The following is a 21202-nucleotide window of genomic DNA, read 5'->3' as shown; positions in this document are numbered from 1 at the left end:
ATGGACCCTAATTCAAAACATGTAAAAAGAGACAAAAAGAGGTCATTACATAATGCTAAAGGGGTCAGTTCATCCAAAGGATATAACAATTGTAAATATATATATACCCAAAATCACAGCTCCTGAATGTATTAAGAAAAAATTATTATATTTGAAAAGAGAAATAGACAGTAATCCAAATATAGTAGGGGATTTCAATACCATACTATCATAAAATGCATACAAAATCAATGAAGAAACAAAACACATATTAGACTTAAAATATGAGACTTAAAATACATCTTAGACAAGTGAACTCAGCAGACATACAAAGAACATTCCATCTAAGCAGAACATATTCTTGTCAAGGGCACATGGGACAGTCTACGGGAGAAATATGTTAGGTCACAAAACAAGCCTTTGCAAGTGTTAAGAAGACTGAAACCATACAAAATACCCTTTCTGATATTTTCATATTCTATGAAATCAGAAATCAATAATGGAATAAAACTGAAAAATTCACAAATATCTGGAAATTGAACAACATACTCCTAAACAATAATGGGTCAAAAAAAAAAAAAAAAAAAAACCAATCAAAAGGGAAGTCAAAAAATATCTTGAGGGAACTCCTTGGCAGTCCAGTGGTTAGGATTCTGCACTTTGACAGCAGGGGATGTGGTTTGATACCTGGTTCTGGAACTAAGATCCCACAAGTCACAAGCTGTAGCCAAAAATACATATTTTTCTTGGAACAAACAAACAAAAACTGGCAAAAACAACATACCAAAACTTGGGAGATGTAGTGAAAACTGTTTATAGGAAGAAATGTCACATAAGAGGAAAAGAAAAGTCATAAGTAAATCTACTATACATCCTAGAGAAAGAAGAACAAACTAAGACCAAAGTCAGTAAAAGCAAAGAGATAACAAGTTTTGGAGTAGAAGTGGAATAGAAACCAAGAAAACAACCGAAAAGATTAACAAAAGAAAGACCTGGTACTCTGAGAAGATTAAGAAGATTGATCCAACTCTAGCTAGACAAAGGAAAAAGAGAGAAGACTCAAATAAATGAAATTATAAATGAAAGAGGACATATTACAACTCATAACACAGGAATAAAAAGGATCATAAGAGACTAATATGAACAACTGTACACTTCCAAGCTGAATAATCTAGGGGGGAAAAGGAGAAATTCCTAGAAACATATAATCTACCAAGACTGAATCATAAAGAAATAGAAAATCTGAAAAAATTTAATGACTGAACTTTTCCTGGTGGAACAGTAGATAAGAATCTGCCTGCCAATACAGGGGGCATGGTTCTAATCCCTGATCCAGGAAGAGTCCACATGCCACAGAGCAACTAAGCCCATGCGCCACAGCCACTGAAGCCCACGTGCCTAAAGCCTGTGCTCCACAAGAGAAGCCATCGCATAAGAAGCCTGTGCACTGCAACTAAGGCAGCCCATGCTCACTGCACCTAGAGAAAGCCTGCATAAAGCAACGAAGACCCAGTGTAGCCTAGAAAAATAAAACAAACAATAACAAAAACTGAATGGCTGAGGAGATTGAAGCAGTAATTAAAAATCTCCCAACAAACAGAAGAATAGGGCCAGATCGTTTCACTACTGAATTCTACCAAACATTTAAATGATTAATGCCAATCCTTCTCAAACTCTCCCAAAATATTGAAGAGAATACTCCTAAACTCATTTTATGAGGCCAGCATTATCCTGAAAACAAAGTTAGATAAGGCTACAAAAAGAGAAAGCTACAGGTTAGTATCCCTGATGAATATACTTGCAAAATACCTCAACAAAATATCAAAGCTAGCAAACCAAATTCAACAGCACCTTAAAAGGATCATACACCATTAGCAAATGGGGTTCATCCCTGAGATAAAGTGGTTCAACATAAACAAATCAATAAATGTGATGTCCCACATTAAAACAATAAAAATCATATGATCATCTCAAAACAAAAAAGTATCTGACAAAATTCAACATTTTTTCATTAAAAAAAAAAAAAACTCTTAACAACTTGGGTATAGAATAAGTGTACAATACCTTGAAATAATAAAGGCCAATTATGACTAACTTATATCTAACATTATATTAAACAGTAAAAACAAAAATTTTCTGGCTAGGATCAGGAAAAGGCAATGATGACCACATTAACCATACCTATTTAACATACCCTGGAAGTTTTAGCCAGAACAATTTGGCAAAAATAATAACAAAAGCCAATCAAATTGTAAAGAAAGAAGTAAAATTATTTCTGTTTGTAGATGTCCCATCACTTCATGGCAAATAGATGGGGAAACAGTGGAAACAGTGGCTGATTTTATTTTTCTGAGCTCCAAAATCTCTGCAGATGGTGATTGCACCTGTGCAATTAAAAGACACTTACTCTTGGAAGCAAAGTTACAACCAAGCTAGACAGCATATTAAAAAGCAGAGATATCACTTTGCAACAAAGGTCCATCTAGTCAAGGCTATGGTTTTTCCAGTGGTCATGTACGGATGTGAGGGTTGGACTATAAAGAAAGCTGAGTGCCGAAGAATTGATGCTTTTGAACTGTGGTGTTGGAGAAGACTCTTGAGAGTCCCTTGGACTGCAAGGAGATCCAACCAGTCCATCCTAAAGGAGGTCAGTCCTTGGTGTTCACTGGAAGGACTGATGTTGAAGCTGAAACTCCAATACTTTGGCCACCTGATGCGAAGAGGTGACTCATTTGAAAAGACCCTGATGTCAGGAAAGATTGAAGGCAGAAGGAGAAGGGGACGACAGAGGATGAGATGGTTGGGGGGCATCACCGACTCAATGGACATGGGTTTGGGTGGACTCTGGGGGTTGGTGATGGACAGGGAGGCCTGGCGTGCTGCAGTTCATGGGGTCACAGTGAGTCAGACATGATTGAGCGACTGAAGTGGACTGAACTGTAGATGAAATAAATGTATAGAAAATTCTAAAGATGCCACAAAAATATCAGTGGAAATACAATAAAATAATAAACAAATGAATTCAAAAAAGTTGCAGAATGAAAACTGAACATATAAAAGTCATTATGTTTCTATGCACTAACACAAACTATCTAAAAAACAAAGGAAACAACCCCATTTACAACAGCATAAAACATAAGAAAATACTTGGGAATAAAGGTAACCAAGACAATAAAATATCTGTACACTGAAAATTATAAGACACTGATGAAAGAATTTGAAGTAGACACAAATGGTAAGATATCCCACATCCAAGAATTTAAAAAATCAATAATATTAGAATATGCACTCTACAATATGCAGTCATCCATTGATTTCATATAATCTCTATCGAAATTTCAAAGGCATTTTCACTGAAACAGACAAAATAATCCTAAAATTTGTATGGAATCATGTAAGATCCCGAGTAGCCAAGGCATTCCTAAGAAAGAACAACAGACTAGAAACCTCACATCTCCTGATTTCAAACTCTATTCACAGAGCTATAGTAGTCAAAACTGGCATTAAAAAAGACATAAACAATGGAAAAACTTGAGAGCCCAGAATGACCTGTTTCCTATACAGTCAACTGATCTTTGAAAAGGATATCAGGAATAAACAATGGGAAAAGATGTTATCCTCTTATCAGTGATGCTTGGAAAACTGGAAGTACACCGAAACCCTTGTTTATACTACTCATACTAATTAACTCAAAATGGATTAAAGACTTAACTTGCACACTTAAAACCATAAAACTTCTAGAAGGAACATAGGGAAAAGTTTCTTGACATTGGTCTTGGCAATGATTTTTTTGGATATGACATCAAATGTATAAACAAAAATAAAGAAGTGAGGCTACATCCAACTAAAAAGCTTCTGCATAGATGCAAATACTGTCAACAAAATACTAGCAAACTGAATTCAACAATTTATTACAAAGATCATACACCATAATCAAGTGGGATTTATCCCAGGGAGCAAAGATTCTTCAATATCCACAATATCAATCCCTTTGATCAGTTCAGTTCAGTCGCTTAGTCGTGTCTGACTCTGTGACACCATGGACTGCGGCATGCCAGGTTTCCCTGTCCATTACCAACTTGAGTAAGTTGAACTTACTCAAACTCATGTCCATTGAGTCAGTGATGTCCTCCAAACATGTCATTCTCTGTCGTCCTTTCTCCTCCTGCCTTCAATCTTTCCCAGCATCAGGGTCTGTTCCAATGAGTCAGTTCTTCACATCAGGGGGCCAAAGTATTGGAGCTTCAACTTCAGCATCAGTCCTTCCAATGAATACTTAGGACTGATTTCCTTTAGGATTGACAGGTTGGATCTCCTTGCAATCCAAGGGACTCTCAAGAGTCTTCCTCAACACCACAGTTCAAAAGCATCAAATCTTCACATTAAAAAAAAATTTGAAGAATAAAACCTTATGGTCATCACAATAGATGCAGAAAAAGATTTTGACAAAATTCAACATCAATTTATGAAAAAAAAAAAAAACCTCTCTAGAAAGTGGGCAGAGAGGGAAGATACCTTAACATAATAAAGGCCATACATGACAAACCCACAGATAGCATCATACTCAAAGGTAAAAAGCTGAAAACATTTCCTCTAAGAATAGAAACAAGATAAAGATGTCCAGTCTCACCATTTTCATTCACCATAGTTTTGAAAGTCCTAGTCACAGCAATTGAGAAGAAAAAGTAATAAAAGGAATTGAAAACATAAAACTGTCACTCTTTACAGGTGACTTGATACTATACATAGAAAATCCTGAAGATGCTACCAGAAACTGGTAGCTATAGTAGTCAGAGCTATAGTAGTCAAAGCTCATTAATGAATTTGTAAAGTTGTAGAATACAATATCAAACACAGAAATCTCTTGCATTTCTGTACACTAACAATGAAAGATTAGAAAGAGAAATTAAAGAAAGAATCCCAATTATTATTGCTTCAAGAAGAATAAAATACTTAGGGATAAATGTACCTAAGCAGGCAAAAGACCTGAACTCTCAAAACTATAAGATGCTGATGAAAGAAATCAAAGATGACATATAGCTATAACAGGTACTTGGATTGGAAGAATAAATATTGTCAAAATAACTATACTATCATCCAAGGTGATTTACAGATTCAAGTCAATCCTTATGAAATAACTAATGACACTTTTTGCAGATCTAGAAGAAAAAACCTTAAAATTTGTATGGAGACACAAAAGACCCCAAATAGTCAAAGCAATCTTGAGAACAAAATAAAGAGCTTAAGGAATCAGGCTTCATGACTTAAAATTATACTATAAAGCTACAGTAATCAGAACAGCATGGTACTGTCACAGAGACAAACTTACAGATCAATGGAACAGGATAGAAAGCCAAAAAATAAATCCATGCACCTATGGCCAATTAACCTATGACAAAGGAAGCAAGAATATACAATGGAGAAAAAGATAGTCTCTTCAATAAGTGATGCTGGAAAAATTGGACAGCATAATGTAAAAGAGTGAAATTAGAAAATTTTCTAATACCATACCCAAAAATAAACTCAAAATGAATTAAAAAGCTAAATGTAAGACCAGATGGTATAAAACTCTTAGAGAAAAACATAGGCTGAACACTCTTTGACACAAATCACAGCAATATCTTTTGGGATCCACTTTCTAGAATAATTAAAATAAAAGCAAAAATAAACAAATGGGACCTAATTAAACTTAACAGCTTTTACACTACCAAAAAAAAAAGACAACCCTCAAAATGGGAGAAAATATTGGGAAACGATGAGACAAACAAGGAATTAATCTCCAAAATACACAAATATCTCATGCAGATTAATAGAAGGGAAAAAAGGAATCAAAAAATGAGCAGATCTAAATAGACATTTCTCCAAAGAAGACATATAGATGGCCAAAAAGCCCATGAAAAAGATGCTCAACATAACTACTGAGATAAATGCAAATCAAAACTACAGTGAAGTGTCACTTCACATGATTAGAATAACCGTCATCAAAAAGTCTACAAGCAATAAATGCTGGAGAGGGTGTGGAGACAACGGAACCCCCCTGCACTGTTGATAGGAATGTAAATTGGTACAGTCATTGTAGAGAACAGTATGGTGGTTCTTTAGTTTTTTAAACTAAAAATAGGGCTACCACATGACCCACCAATCCCATTCGTGGAGGTGTATCTGGATAAAACCACAATCCAACAATATACATGCATTTCAGTGTTCACTGTGACACTACTTACAATAGCCAAGACATGGAAGCAGCCATGAGTTGTGAGATATCACCTCACAACTGGCAGCTATCATCAAAAACACAAGAATAACAAAGGTTGGTAAGGATGTAAAGAAAAGGAACATCCGAGAGTTGGGATCCAAAGTGGACATGAGATACTGAAAAAACCTCTAACCATCTCAATGGCAGACATTATATACATTTAAGTATTTTCCAAATAGAATCCCATATTGCAATCTTAAAACAGTGCTATAAATTTCTAGAATCATCTTTTTCTATCAAAAAAGAAAAATATTTAAGGCAAATATGTTTTTAGGTCATCAATTTAAATTTATTAAGCATGATAAAGGAAAAGAGAAGTGTCAAATTAAAAAATCAGAGCAAATTATGTGGAAACAAATGGTGTTGCAAAGACAAAAAAATACAGGTAGTTTTCAACAGAAAAGCTACCAAGCACTGTAGTATTATATATACTATATAATGTATGGATATATTGGTTTGAAATTTCAGGAATTACCTTAATTATACCTCATTGTTAAATCCATAAATTTTCTTCTGATGTGGAAAATAATTTTCCACAACAAATAATTGAAGTATAAATAACATTATTAAATCTCAGTTAAAGGAAAAAGGAAAAGTGTCTTTAAATACAAGGAAGACTAACTGGTACATCTTTTCTGACAAGTGTATCACAAAATGAAAACGGTAGTATCAGATTTACTGGCATTTGTATTTTGTAGACACCATTAAAATCACTTTTAAAAAGGAGTGTGGAAACAATCAACTAGGGATTCAATATGATTTAATATGATCAAACTATGAACATCTATAATACCTAACCTACTTCATTAAGACTAATAGTTTACTGAGCATATGTGCTTAAAGACCCTTCCTCACTATACCCAACAATCAAGAGTAAAGATGTCATAAACTTTGCCAAATCTTTATAACTGCAAGTTTCTAATTTGCAAGTCTTGCCTTATATTACACAGCCAAGGCTCTAAAACATCAAATATATAATGTATCATTCTTTCACTTTCACATTCTGAACTACTATGAAGGCTCTATCTAGCATATTTTCCCTTTCTGAAGTAAGTCTTATAAAATTATTTGCTTATCAATAGACATTAACAGTGATCTTCTTGGAAAATCAACAGCCAACGGGTAAAAATAACAAGTCTTTCATAATTTACTTGATATTCTTTCTTTCTTGGTATTATATTATGAATGTACTTTTGACAGAATGCTGAAAAACTATTTGGATTATGACATTTTAAATAAGTAGAAAAACATACATTCAGTACAAATAAAATTGTCATTAACGATCTCATATAAAAACATTCACTATGGTTTGCACTCTTAAATTAACTGCTATAAGCCAATGGGAAGACCTTTTCACCCCAAACAGGTATTAAAGCCTATAGTAAACACAATTTCTAAAACCCTGCAGTTGATTTCAACCTCCTTCTTACAATCAGAAGACCCACAACAGAATGAGACATTTATTTATTATGAATCTAAACCATCTACATTTATTAAAAGAAAATAAAAGATCAAACCTGTTCTTCCAGATCTGCAGGGCTTTCTTCTTGCATGCTCTTTCATAAATTCTTGATTTCAATAAACATTTTGAATTTCAATTTGTGTACATAGACAAGTAAATATTTAAAGTTGCAGAGATATAAAATTATATATATATATATACATTAATGCTTATGAGGCTATTTATATATGAGTTGTTAAATAATTCTTAAATCTTTAAGGAATGTCAGAATATATTTTTTACAAAGTCATTATCAGCTAAAAGATTTTGGTTAGTAATAAGAATAGATCATATGGAAAGGACTTTAATGAAGACATTTCCAGTAATGGTCTGGAAATTTTTTCATTCTTATGTTATTGTTAAAAGAGAAATATTATTGACAAACCTCATATGTCGCTGGACCAGGAGTAATCTCTTTGGAATCTTTAAAACGCTCTGATGCTTTAACAAATGAGGGTATAAAGCAGGATTTCTTTAAAACAGGACTGTATGTTGTAGGTCCTAAGAGAAAACAAATGTAAAAATAATAAAGCACATTTTAAATTATTGATTTTGGTCACATGGATATTATTCTTAGATCTGTGAGCTTAACATTTAAATTTGGCATCAAACAATCTTGAACCCATCCTTTTGAATTCTTAAAATCATTCAGCTCAGGGATTTCAAATAAGATAAGCATAAAACAGATGCATACTTCATTTTATGGCACTTTGCTTTATGGCATTTTTCAGATATTATATTTTTTCTTCTTCTTTTTTTTTTTTTAACAAATTGAAGGTTTGTGGCATTCCTGCTTCTAGCAAACTTATCGGCACCATTTTTTAAAGCATTTGGTCCTGTAATTCTTACAATACTTCAAACTTCTTCATTATTAAAATTATATCTGTTTTGATAATATGTAATCAGTGACCTTTTGATAACCTAAAGACAAAGGAGAAAAGGAAAAATATACCCATTTGAATAGAGAGTTCTAAAGAATAGCAAGAAGAGATAAGAAAGTCATCTTCAGTGATCAATGCAAAGAAATAGATGAAAACAATAGAATGGGAAAAAAATAGAGATCTCTTCAAGAATATTAGAGATATGAAGGGATTACTTCATGCAAAGATGGGAACAATCAAGGGCAGAAATGGTATGGACCTAACAGAAGCAGAAGATATTAAGAAGAGGTGGCAAGCATACAGAGAAGAACTATACAAAAAAAGATCTTCGTGACCCATATAGCAATGATGGTGTGATCATTCACCTATAGCCAGACATCCTGGAATGTGGAGGCAAGTGAGCCTTACAAAGCATCACTATGAACAAAGCAAGTGGAGGTGATGGAATTCCAGTTGAGTTATTTCAAATCCTGAAAGATTATGCTGTGAAAGTGCTGCACTCAACATGCCAGCAAATTTGGAAAATTTAGCAGTGGCCACAGAACAGGAAAAGGTCAGTTTTCATTTCAATCCCAAAGATAGGCGATTCCAAACAACATTCAAACTACAGGACAATTTCACTCATCACACACACAGCAAAATAATGCTCAAAATTCTCCAAGCCAGGCTTCAACAATATGTGAACCATGAACTTCCAGATGTTCAACTGGATTTAGAAAAGGCAGAGGAACCAGAGATCAAATTGCCAACATCCATTGGATCACTGGAAAAGCAAGAGAGTTCCAGAAAAACATCTACTTCTGCTTTATTGACTACACCAAAGCCTTTGACTGTGTGGATCACAACAAACTCTGGAACATTCTTAAAGAGATGAGAATACCAGACCAGCTGACCTGCCTCTTGAAACCTGTATGCAAGTAAAAAAGCAACAGTTAGAACTGGACCCGGAACAACAGACTGGTTCCAAACTGCAAAAGGAGTATGTCAAGGCTATATATTGTCACCCTGTTTATTTAACTTATATTTAGAGTACAACATGTGAAATGCCAGGCTGGGTGAAGCACAAGCTGGAATCAAGATTGCTGGGAGAAATATCAACAACCTGAAACATGCATATGACACCACCCTTATGGCAGAAAGTGAAGAAGAACTAAAGAATCTCCTGGTGAAAGTGAAAGAGGAGAGTTTAAAAGTTGCCTTAAAACTCAACTTTCAGAAAACTAAGATCACGGCAACCATTCCCATCACTCCATGGCAAATAGATGGGGAAACAACGGAAACAGTGACAGACTTTATTTTGGGGGGCTCCAAGATCACTGCAGATGGTGACTAAAGTCATGAAATTAAAAGACACTTGCTCCTTGGAAGAAAAGCTGTGGTCAACCTAGACAGCATATTAAAAAGCAGAGACATTACTTTGCCAACAAAGGTCTGTCCAGTCAAAGCTGTGGTTTCTCCAGTAGTCATGTATGAATATGACAGTTGGACCATAAAGAAAGCTGAACACTGAAGAACTGTTGCTTTTGAATTGTGGTGTTGTTGGAGAAGACTCTTGAGAGTCCCTTGGACTGCAAGAAGATCCAACCAGTCCATCATAAAGAAAATCAATCCGGAATATTCATTGAAAGAACTGATGCTGAAGTTGAAGCTCCAATTTTTTGGCCACCTGATGCAAAGAACTGACTCACTGGAAAAACTCTGATGCTGGGAAAAATTGAGGGCAGGAGGAGAAGGGGATGACAGAGGATGAGATGGTTGAATGGCATCACCAACTCGAGGGACATGAGTTTGAGCAATCTCCGGGAGTTGGTAATGGACAGGGAAGCCTGGTGTGCTGCAGTCCATGTTGTCACAAAGACTCAGACATGACTGAGCAACTGAACTGAACTGACCTTTGATATTACTACTGTAATTGTTTGAGGGCACCACAAATCATCCCCATATAAGATGGAAAACTTCACTGATAAATGTGGCATGTGTTCTGATTGTTCCCTTATTTCTTTTTTTTTTTTTGGTCAATATCAACATAATCTTTAATAAGAACCACAAATGTGTCCCTCTCCTTGGGTCTCTATTTCCTGAGACACAATAAAAGTACAATCGGGCCAATCTGTACATCTGTCATGGGTTATTACCATAGTGTTCAAGTGAAAGGACAAGTCACAGGACTCTCACTTTAATTAAAAAACTGGAAATGATTTAACTTTTTGAGAAAGGCATGTCAAAAGTTGAGACACACCAAAAGCCAGGCCTCTTGCACTAGCCAAGTCATAAATTCAAAGGAAAAAATTCTTGAAGGAATTTAAAAGTCTTATTCCAGTGAGCACATGAATGATAAGAAAGCTAAGCAGTTTTAATGCTGATTTGGAGAAACTTCTAATGGTCTGGTCTCAACATTCCCTTAAGCCAAAGCCTAATCAGAGCAAGGCCTAATTCTCTTCAATTTCATGAAGGCTGAGAGAGCTGAGAAAGCGCCAGATGAAGTCTGAAGCTAACCGAGGCTGGTAAATGTAAAGAAGCCATTTCCATAACATAAAACTGCAAGGTAAAGTAGCAAGTGATGATACAGAAGCTGTAGCAAGTTACCCAATAGATCTAGCTATGATAATTAATGAAGGTAATATACTAAACCACAGATTTTCAATGTAGAAAAAACTGCCTTCTTTTGAAAGATGTCGTCTAGGACTTTCATAGCTAAAGAGGAGAAGTCAATGGCTATCTTCAAAGTTTCAAGGACAGGCTGATTCTCTTGGTAGAGGCTAACATACTTGGTGACTTTACGTTGAACCTAATACTCACTTACCATTCCAAAAACCTTAGGGCCCTTAAGAACTATCCTATATAATGCCTGGATAATGCAGCCTCTGTTAACAATGTGCTGCATGTTTCAAGCCCACTGTTGAAACCTACTGCTCAGAGGGAAAAAAAAGTTTCCTTTCAAAATATTACCAAATACTGACGTGTACTTGGTCACCCAGAACTCTGATGAAGCTGTACTATGAGATTAATGATGTTTTTATGCCTGCTAACATAACATTCATTCTGTAGCCCATGGATCAAGGAGTCAGTTTGACTTTCAAATCTTATTATTTAATAAATATATTCCAAATGGATCTAGCTTCCATCAATAGTGATTCCACTGACAGATGTGAAAGTAGTCACTCTGTCATGTCTGACTCTTTGTGACCCCATGGACTGTAGCCCACCAAGCTCCTCTGTCCATGGAATTCTCCAGGCAAGAATACTGGAGTGGGCAGCCATTGCCTTCTTCAGGGGATCTTCTCAACCTAAGGATCGTACCTGGGTCTCTTGCATTGCAGGCAGATTCTTTACCATCTGAGCCACCAGAGAAGCAGGCAAAGTCAATTGAAAACCTTCTGCAAAGGATTCACCATTGCATATGCCATTAACAACAGCTGCAATTTATAGAAAGTGGTAAAAATATCAACAGTAGCAGGAGTTAGTTGGAAGAATTTGAATGACTGAGTGACTCAGAAAGACTGAGTCTTTCTTTAGCAATAAAGATTTAGTGAAGGAAAAAACTGCAGATGTGGAAATAGTAAGAGGACTAAAATTAGAAATGAAGTCTGATGATACAACTCAAATTGTCACAATCTCATGGCACCCCACTCCAGTACTCTTGCCTGGAAAATCCCATGAATGGAGGAGCCTGGTAGACTGCAGTCCATGGAATCACTAAGAGTCAGACACGACTGAGCGACTTCCCTTTCACTTTTCACTTTCATGCATTGGAGAAGGAGGTGGCAACCCACTCCACTGTTCTTGCCTGGAGAATCCCAGGGACGGGCGAGCCTGGTGGGCTTCCATTTATGGGGTCACACAGAGTCAGACACAACTGAAGCGACTTAGCAGCAGCAGCAGCAGCAGCATGGTAAACCTTAACTGAATGAGGGGTTGCTTCTTATAGATAAGCAAAGAAAGTGGTTTCTTAAGATGGATTCTACTCCCAGTGAAGGTGCTGTTAAGACTGTTAACATTTTAACAACAAAGGAGTTAAAGTGTTACATAAAGTTAGTTGATAAAGCAGCAGCAGGGTTTGAGAGGATTGACTCCAATTTTGAAAGATGTCCTACTGTATGAAAAATGCTACTAAACAGCATGTGTGATATAGAAAAAAAAATTGTGAAAGGAAGAGATAATTGATGCATCAAACTTCACTATTGTCTAATTCTAAGAAACTGCCTCAACCACTTGGCCCTTCAGCAACCACCACACAATATCAAGGGAAGACATTATACCAACAAAAAGAGCATCCCTTGTTGAAGGCTCAGATGATGTGTAGTCTTTTTTTTAGCAATAAAGCAATTTTAAATGAAGGTATGTACATTTTTTAGACAAAAAATTATTGCATATTTAATAGACTGCACTATAGTGTAAACATAACTTCTATATGAACTGGAAAACCAAAAATAATTGTGTGACTCTCTTTATTAGGATATCTGCTTTGTTGTGGTAGTCTGAAACCAAACCCGCAATATCCCCAAGATTCACTTGCAGGGACTTCTGCTTACACAGTAATTAAATGTAAGACACATGTAATTTCCAAAAAAGGAAAATAATACTCAAATACCCACTCAAAATATATCTATATTGTTAGAAGAGATATCCAAGTCTTATTTCCTAAATATTCATTCATATATTCATCCATACTCACTCATTGGGAAAAACCTTGATGTTGGAAAAAAAAAAATGGAAGGCAGAAAGGAATGACAGAGGATGAGATGGTTGGAAGGCATCACCAACTCAATGGACATGAATTTGAGCAAACTCCAAGAGATGGTGAAGGACAGAAAAGCCTAGCATGCTACAGGTCACAAAGATTCAGACACAACTTAGCGACTGAACAACATTCATATGTTTAGTGAAGAGGCGATGACTGAATTGCATTGGAAATATGAATAAGATTTAAAGAAGGAGAATGGTGGTCTTACAGCATACTGAGCACTAAACATGATAGAAGTCAAGGCACAAAGGAATTTACAACTATGGAACAGCTGTATGGAGTAAACAGATTGGCTGAATGGAACAAGCCTAAATCCTAAATAAAGATTTTGTACTAGATCCAACAGTTTCAAATTGTATTCTAAAATGTTCCAAAAATTCCAAAGAATTGCCCAGGGGACAATGTGTAGGGAGAGCCCAAATAAAATTTTGAAAGAGGGAATGGCAACCCACTCCAGTATTCTTGCCTGGAGAGATCCACAGACAGAAGAGCCAGGCAGGCTACAGTCCATGGGATCACAAAGAATCAGACACGATTGAGCAACTAACACTTAACGCTTAAATATTTTCACCCAAAACAACTACAGATTCACTGTTTTGTTTGGGTTCCATGTAAAATTATATCTAACCAAAGTTGTTCAGTAACTTTTTATAAAAAAGCTTTCAAAAACCACTTCCATAGTCTACCCCTCAAAGATTTTAGACTAAAGGAGATTCATAAAGAAAAAGATAATTAAGAAATAAACTCTGGCAATAGTTAATAGAATGAAATGGCTTGTAGATGGTCTATTTCAGGGTTACTAGCAAGGAGTTTACCAACATTGATAAGGAAAAAGAAGAACAATTCAGAATACTTCCTAAGAAATGCAATAAACATTTAGTATGTACAGTGATTGAAAGGAGATAAAAATGAATAGTGGCTATGAGAAAGGTAATATTGTGATGGTAATAAAGAAACACAGAAAGAAGGAGCAGAGGAAGATTTTGGGCTTGATTTTGAGCCCGTTATGTATGAAAAGATGCAGGATATCCAGAGGACAATTGTAGATATGTAACTGAAACTCATGAGAAAGTTGACCTGGAGAGAAAGAATGGAGTTGCATATGTAGAGGCAATAGTTGAGGTTTCTCTAAGTGAAAGACCATGGAGAGAGAAAACTAAGTAACTGAGAAGTGGAACTTGGGCGACTGCACACAGAGAGGGAACAGAAGAGTCAAACAAGGAAACAGTCTAGTTAATAAACCTAGCTGCTACAACATCATGGACAATAAATAGAAAGAGGCCATTTTTTTCTCCACGTCCATGGTAACCCACACTTACTGTCTGTAACACGCCATGCCTCGTATATGAAGAGGGTTGTTGTTTACTAAGCAGTGTCTGACTCTTCCTCAACCCCATGGACTGCAGCCTGCCAGGCTCCTCTGTTCATGGGATTGCCCAGGCAAGAATACAGAGGTGGGTACCCATTTCCTTCTCCAGGGAATCTTCTCAAACCAGTGATCAAACACACGTCTCCTGCATTGCAGGTGAATTCTTTGCCACTGAACCACCAGAGAAGTGCATGAAGAGGGTTAGAGGTCTACCATATCAAATATTTCAAGAGGAGATTTATAGTAGAGTGTATGTACTGTGCTTAGTCACTCAGCTGTGTCCAGCTCTTTGCAACCCCACGGACTGTAGCCCACCAGGCTCCTTGGTCCATGGGATTCTCCAGGCAAGAATACTAGAGTGGGTCACCATTCCCTTTTCCAGGGGATCTTCCCAACCCAGAGATCAAACCTAGGTTTCCCAAATTGCAGGAAAATTCTCTACCATCTGAGCTACCAGGGAAGCAGGAAAGTAGTGCATATAGAATGTAACTTTAGAAGAATGATGACAAAAGAAACTAAATTAGAAGGCATTAAAAAGACACTGTGGGGTAAGGTAATAAAAACTTGAAGCACAGAATATTGACAATGAACATAAACAGTGAAATAGTAGAATAGATATAAAGATATTAATAGGATACAAAATTAATGCCTCTATCTCCCTAGGAGACATGCAATTTGAAACCACTTACTTTGAAGAATAGATTCTTGTTGATATTTTAGAATCTAATGTATTTTAGAATTGATAGGTTCACATGAAACATTTTTAAAGCTTTAGCTTCATTTACAAACGACATTTCAAAATTTTAAATAAAATGTAACATTTGACTCTAGATTAATCATTCTAACAGCAATTCAATTAACAGGATAGATATCCAAAGTTATAAAGCCCTTGTGAGAGACTGCTACAGAACACAAACAGAATGCTTCTGTTCCTCTACAATTCATATTTTGAAGTCCTAGTCCCCAGTGTGAGGGTATTTGGAGATGGGGACTTTGAGAGGTAATTAGTTCATTAGGGTGGAGCCCTTTTGATGGGATTATTGTCCTTGTAAGAGGAGACATAATGAGCTTATTTTCTCTCTCTCTCTCCCTCCTCCCTGCCCCCCACCAACCAACTCTCTCTCTCTCTGTTATGTGAAGACAAAGTAAGATGTCTATCTGCAAACTAGGAAGAGGGCCCTCACTAGGAATAGATTTAGCCAGAACCCTGGGCACCTTGATCTTGAACTTCTCAGATACAAGAACTATGACAAATAAATTTTGTTTAATCATACAGTCTATTGTACTTTTGTTATAGCAACCCACAGTGGCTAAGACAGTGGGCTGATGTTCAGTCGCTAGTCATGTCCAGCTCTTTGAAATGATATTAACTTATATTTATAAGGTTTCCCTGGTGGCTCAGCAGTAAAGGATCCACTTGCTATTGCAAGAGACATGGGTTCAGTCCCTGGGTCAGGAAGATCCCCTGGAGAAGGAAATGGCAACTCACTCCAGTATTCTCGCCTGGGAAATTCCACGTAACAGAGGAGCCTGGCAGGCTACACTGTATGGGGTCACAAAAGAGTTGGACACAACTTGGTAACTAAGCAACCAAAGCAATTTATATTTACAGTGCAGAGAAATAATGTATATATACAAAGTAGTATCTTAACAGAAAATCTTAAATACACAAATTAACTATGCATAGGAAAATGTACCAGTTGCTGCAATATCCAGAAAAAAAACACAAACGACCATCAGCAAATGGGTACATAATTCCACAATTAATTGAAAATTACAACTTTAACCATAAAGATTTATAAAAGTTAATGCAATAGGTAAGGCTATTATCCAAACACTACTGTAAAGGTGTTCCATTTTCAATTATGAAGTATAGTCTATCCCCTGCCTTTACCATAATGTGAAAGGCACAATGCTAAATGCTATTTATCATAATGCTGATAAATATTTATGTTCATGGTTATAACTCATTAAAAGAAAAGAAAATATTCAAATGAAGTTATAGTAGATTTTCTTTTATTGAAATTCCTTTGAGGAATATTAAGTGAAGCAAAACTTTCCTTAACATGCAGCTTGCTGCATTTTAGTACTTAGACTGCTCTGAGCTACAGAGCATTAAAGAAAAAGGTTTACTGCACTTAATTTTAAAATAAATTTTCAATTACATATATTACTGCTTATATGGTACAGGTCAAAGGTTTACATTGCTTCACCAGCTCTGATTCACATCTGGATTATGCAGAAACTATCTTCTATTTATTTACCAAAAGGCCACATTTTAATCACAGGTCATAGAAGAAGAAAAACTTCTCATTCCAAATCAAACACTTATGAAAAGTCTGCCTGAATCACGACAACTATATAATGGAAAATTCAAGAGCAGGTGATTCTTATAATTACATATTTTCCAGCCCTATGCCATTCACACACTCTGAAATGTCAACCAATGCTACAAGGCAAAAATGGGAGATAACAGGAACAATGAGTAATTTAAAATGAAAATGATTTAAGTGCACTAAGAGTGGACTCAAAAATAAATACGTCTATGAATAAAGTTGCAAAACCTCATATTTTTTAAAATGGCTATCTTTATAATAAGCCAAAATTTATATAAATCACGTAGTCGATTTTGCTGATGAATACAGAGTCCTTATTTCATATGAAGGTGACAGAAAACTACTGGAAAGTAAATATCCCTTATGTAACTATATCTTTAGACATTAAAAAAGCATCTAGAAAACTGTTCATTGAAATGGACTGCATGGTTTTGAAATGTCATTTAGAGAGTTTAGGTTTCACAGAACACATTTTTTCACACTGATTTTATTCTTTGACTCTACAAATGGAATAATAGCAAAGACAAAAGATTAGTACAGAAGGAAGTATTATCAGTATTATTAGTACACAAGGAAGTATCAGTGTAAAAACCACTCCTCTCCTGCTCTCAATGCTCCTCTCCTGCTTATAAAACTTGATTTGCTTAAATGGCACTTCAGATTATGACCACAGAACTGCACAATCTATTAAATTCACCATACAGGTAATGAGAAAAAATGACAGAGTCCTAATGATAGGTAGACTTGTAACTGAAATTTCTGGGTATCCTTTATCATATTTTTGACTTCTCTTTACAAAAACAAAATAAGTTCAGTTCAGTTCAGTCACTTAGTCATGTCTGACTCTTTGTGACCACATGGACTGCAGCATGCCAGGCTTCCTTGACCATCACCGACTTCCAAAGCTTGCTCAAACTCATGTCCATAGAGTCAGTGATGTTATCCAACCATCTCATCCTCTGCTGTCCCCTTCTCCTCCTGCCTTTAATCATTCCCAGCATTAGGGTCTTTTCCAAAGAGTCTGTTCTTCACATCAGGTGGCCAAAGTATTGGAGTTTCAGCTTCAACATCAGTCCTTTCAATGAATATTCAGGAATGATTTCCTTTAGGATGGACTGGTTGGATCTCCTTGCAGTCCAAGAGACTCTCTAGAGTCTTCTCCAACACCACAGTTTAAAAACATCAATTCTTTGGTGCTCAGCTTTCTTTATAGTCCAACTCTCACATTCATACATGACTACTGGAAAAACCATAGCCTTGACTAGATGGACCTTTATTGGCAAAGTAACGTCTCTGCTTTTTAATATGCTATCTAGGTTGGTCATAGCTTTTCTTCCAAGAAGCAAGTGTCTTTTAATTTCATGGCTGCAGCCACCATCTGAAGAGATTTTGGAGCTCAAGAAAATAGTCTGTCCCTGTTTCCACTGTTTCCCCATCTATTTGCCATGAAGTGATGGGACCTGATGCCATGATCTTAGTTTCCTGAAGGTTGAGTTTAAGCCAGTTTTTTCCACTCTCCTCTTTCACTTTCATCAAGAGGCTCTTTAGTTCTTCTTTACTTTCTGCCATAAGGGTGATATCATCTGCATATTTGAGGTTATTGATATTTCTCCCAGCAATCTTGATTCCAGTTTGAGCTTCATCCAGCTTGGCATTTCTCATGATATACTCTGCATATAAGCTAAATAAGCAGGGTGACAATATTCAACCTTGATGTACTCCTTTCCTGATTTGGAAACCAGTCTGCTGTTCCATGTCCAGTTCTAACTGTTGCTTCTTGATCTGCATACAGATTTCTCAGGAGGCAGGTAAGGTGGTCTGGTATTACCATCTCTTTAAGAATGTTCCACAGTTTATTGTGATCCACATAGTTAAAGGCTTTGGAATAGTCAATAAAGCAGAAGTAGATGTTTTTCTGGAACTCTCTTGATTTTTCGACCTTTAATCAATTGTTTAATCAGTTCTATTATCTTCAATTATTTAATCAATTCTAATATCTTCAAATACTGAAGTCTGTTTAACTGTGTACCTCCAAGTAATACTTATCAAAATGCATATCCAAAACCCTATCAGATGAAGTCTTTGATCATACTGACAATTTTGCTCTCTGATAACGTAAGTAACATTGTACAAATATGAATGACTTTCACCAGTCTTGGAAATGAAGTTATAACATCCTTTCTGTATGAATTATAGGCACCAACTGGAAGGAAGGATGATCACCTGTCACCTAATACCACTTTGAGTAGGTAGTGTATAAATATGTACCACATGGATGATTTTTATTGATGAACAAATTATCAATTAATCAAGAAAACCTGACATTATCTTCAAGGTAAATAAAACACTTCACAATTAGTCTGATACATTATTAGCAAAGCTTCAAGATTGAGAAGGAGTAGGACAGGGCTGTAAGCTGTCACTCTGTTTATTTAATGTATACACTGAGCACATCATGAGATATGCCAGGCTGGATGAGTTACAAGCTGGAATCAAGATCGGAAGGAGAAACATCAACAGTCTCAGATATGCAGATGATACTACTCTAAGGACAAAAAGCAAAGAGGAACTAAAGAGTCTCTTGATGAGGGTGAAAGTGGAGAGGGAAAGAACTTGCTTAAAAGTAAATATTAAAAAAACTAAGATCATGGCATCTGACCCCATTAATTGTAAGGCAGATTGAGGGGGAAAAGGTGGAAGTAGTGACAGATATCCTCTTCTTGGTCTCTAAAATCACTGCAAATGGTGAGTGCAGCCATGAAGTAAGATGTTTGCTTCTTGGCAGGAAAGCTATGCCAAATCTAGACAATGTGTTGAAAAACAGAGACATCACTGTGCCAAAAAAGGTCCATATAGTTAAGGTTATGGTTTTCCCAGTGGTCACATACAGTTGTGATTGCTGGACCATAAAGAAGTTGGAGCACTGAGAACTGATGCCTTTGAACTGTGGAGCTGGAGGTCTCCTGAGAGTCCCTGACAGCAAGGAGATCAATGCAGCCAATCTTAAGGGAAATCAACCTTGAATACTTGTTGGAAGGACTGATGCTGAAGCTGAAACTAGCTGACTCATTGGAAAAGTCCCTGGTGCTGGAAAAGATTAAGAGGAGAAGGAGAAGAGCACATCAGACGATGAGATGGCTGGATGGCATCACCCATGCAATGGACGTGAACTTGGGTGAACTTCGGGAGATGGTGAGGGGCAGAGAGGCCTGGCGGGCTGCAGTCTGTGGGGTCTCAAAGAGTTGGAGCCAACTGGATAACTGAATAACAATAACAATTAGTAGCAAATTTTCCTTTCATAACTGAGTTTGGGCTTTATATCCCACTGTTCATTTAAAGGTTTGGATTCAGAATGCCAGGAATATTACCTAAGCAAAAAGTTGAGAAGTCTCCACGTATATTCTAAGTCTTCTTAGCTCATCATCAATATGTCAACACTCAGGGCTAAAATAGTAAGGTTTTCCCTGTTAAAACTGGTATTTACCTCAGTGAATACTGTATGTAAAAATCAGGATAATGTTCTATGTCTGTAAAACATGTCATGTCATATAGATCAAGTTATATAGAGTCCTTAAAATATAAATACCAACTCTATTTTTTTAATAATTAAATATTTGATTAGTATTAATCAAACTAAATTATTTAAGAAAGCTATAATAAATGAGCTATAATTTAAAGCAAAACTTTATTTTTTGTCCTCCATGCAACATGTGGGATCTTAGTTCCCTGACCCACATCTTCTATATTAGAAGTAAGGAGTCTTAAACACTGGACTACCAGGGAAATCCTAAGCAAAACTTTTTAACTAGCTAGTTTTTACCATTTTATGGTGACTATTGCCATTTTCTTAACTTGCTAAAAATTGTTAAGTCCCCCAAGTGCATTTGGATTTGAATTTCCCTTTGAATATGTGTGCTACAAATAGCTATAATAAAGCTAGGTTCACAGAGTTTAGAGTCTTCTGAAAGAAGAGCTTAGAGAATTTATTTAATGACAAGTCAATTAAAAATGGTTAACATTTTTGTTCTCAACTTAATGAATAAATTCTGCATCTTAAAACAAACATATTTTTATAGATTAAATGAATGACAGAATGGGGCTTTCATGCACAAATATTTTGTTTATATTCATTAGAA

The 21202-nt window shown here is 36.1% G+C and overlaps 1 protein-coding gene across 1 annotated transcript in view; it reads right to left on the bottom strand.

The window, feature by feature from the left end:
• Window positions 1–8109: 8109 nt before the first annotated feature.
• The window catches only part of STPG2 (sperm tail PG-rich repeat containing 2), a 303259-nt gene continuing 290166 nt past the window's right edge, over window positions 8110–21202 (bottom strand). The window contains exon 10 of the mRNA XM_065907238.1: window positions 8110–8237. Within this exon, the coding sequence (XP_065763310.1) occupies window positions 8110–8237 (128 nt within the window). The remainder of the gene's footprint in view (window positions 8238–21202) is intronic.

The sequence above is a fragment of the Muntiacus reevesi genome, chromosome 16, assembly GCF_963930625.1.
Source record: "Muntiacus reevesi chromosome 16, mMunRee1.1, whole genome shotgun sequence".
Lineage (NCBI taxonomy): Eukaryota > Metazoa > Chordata > Mammalia > Artiodactyla > Cervidae > Muntiacus > Muntiacus reevesi.
Note: the sequence above shows the minus strand (reverse complement) of the source record. Positions and strands in the feature narration are given on the sequence as shown.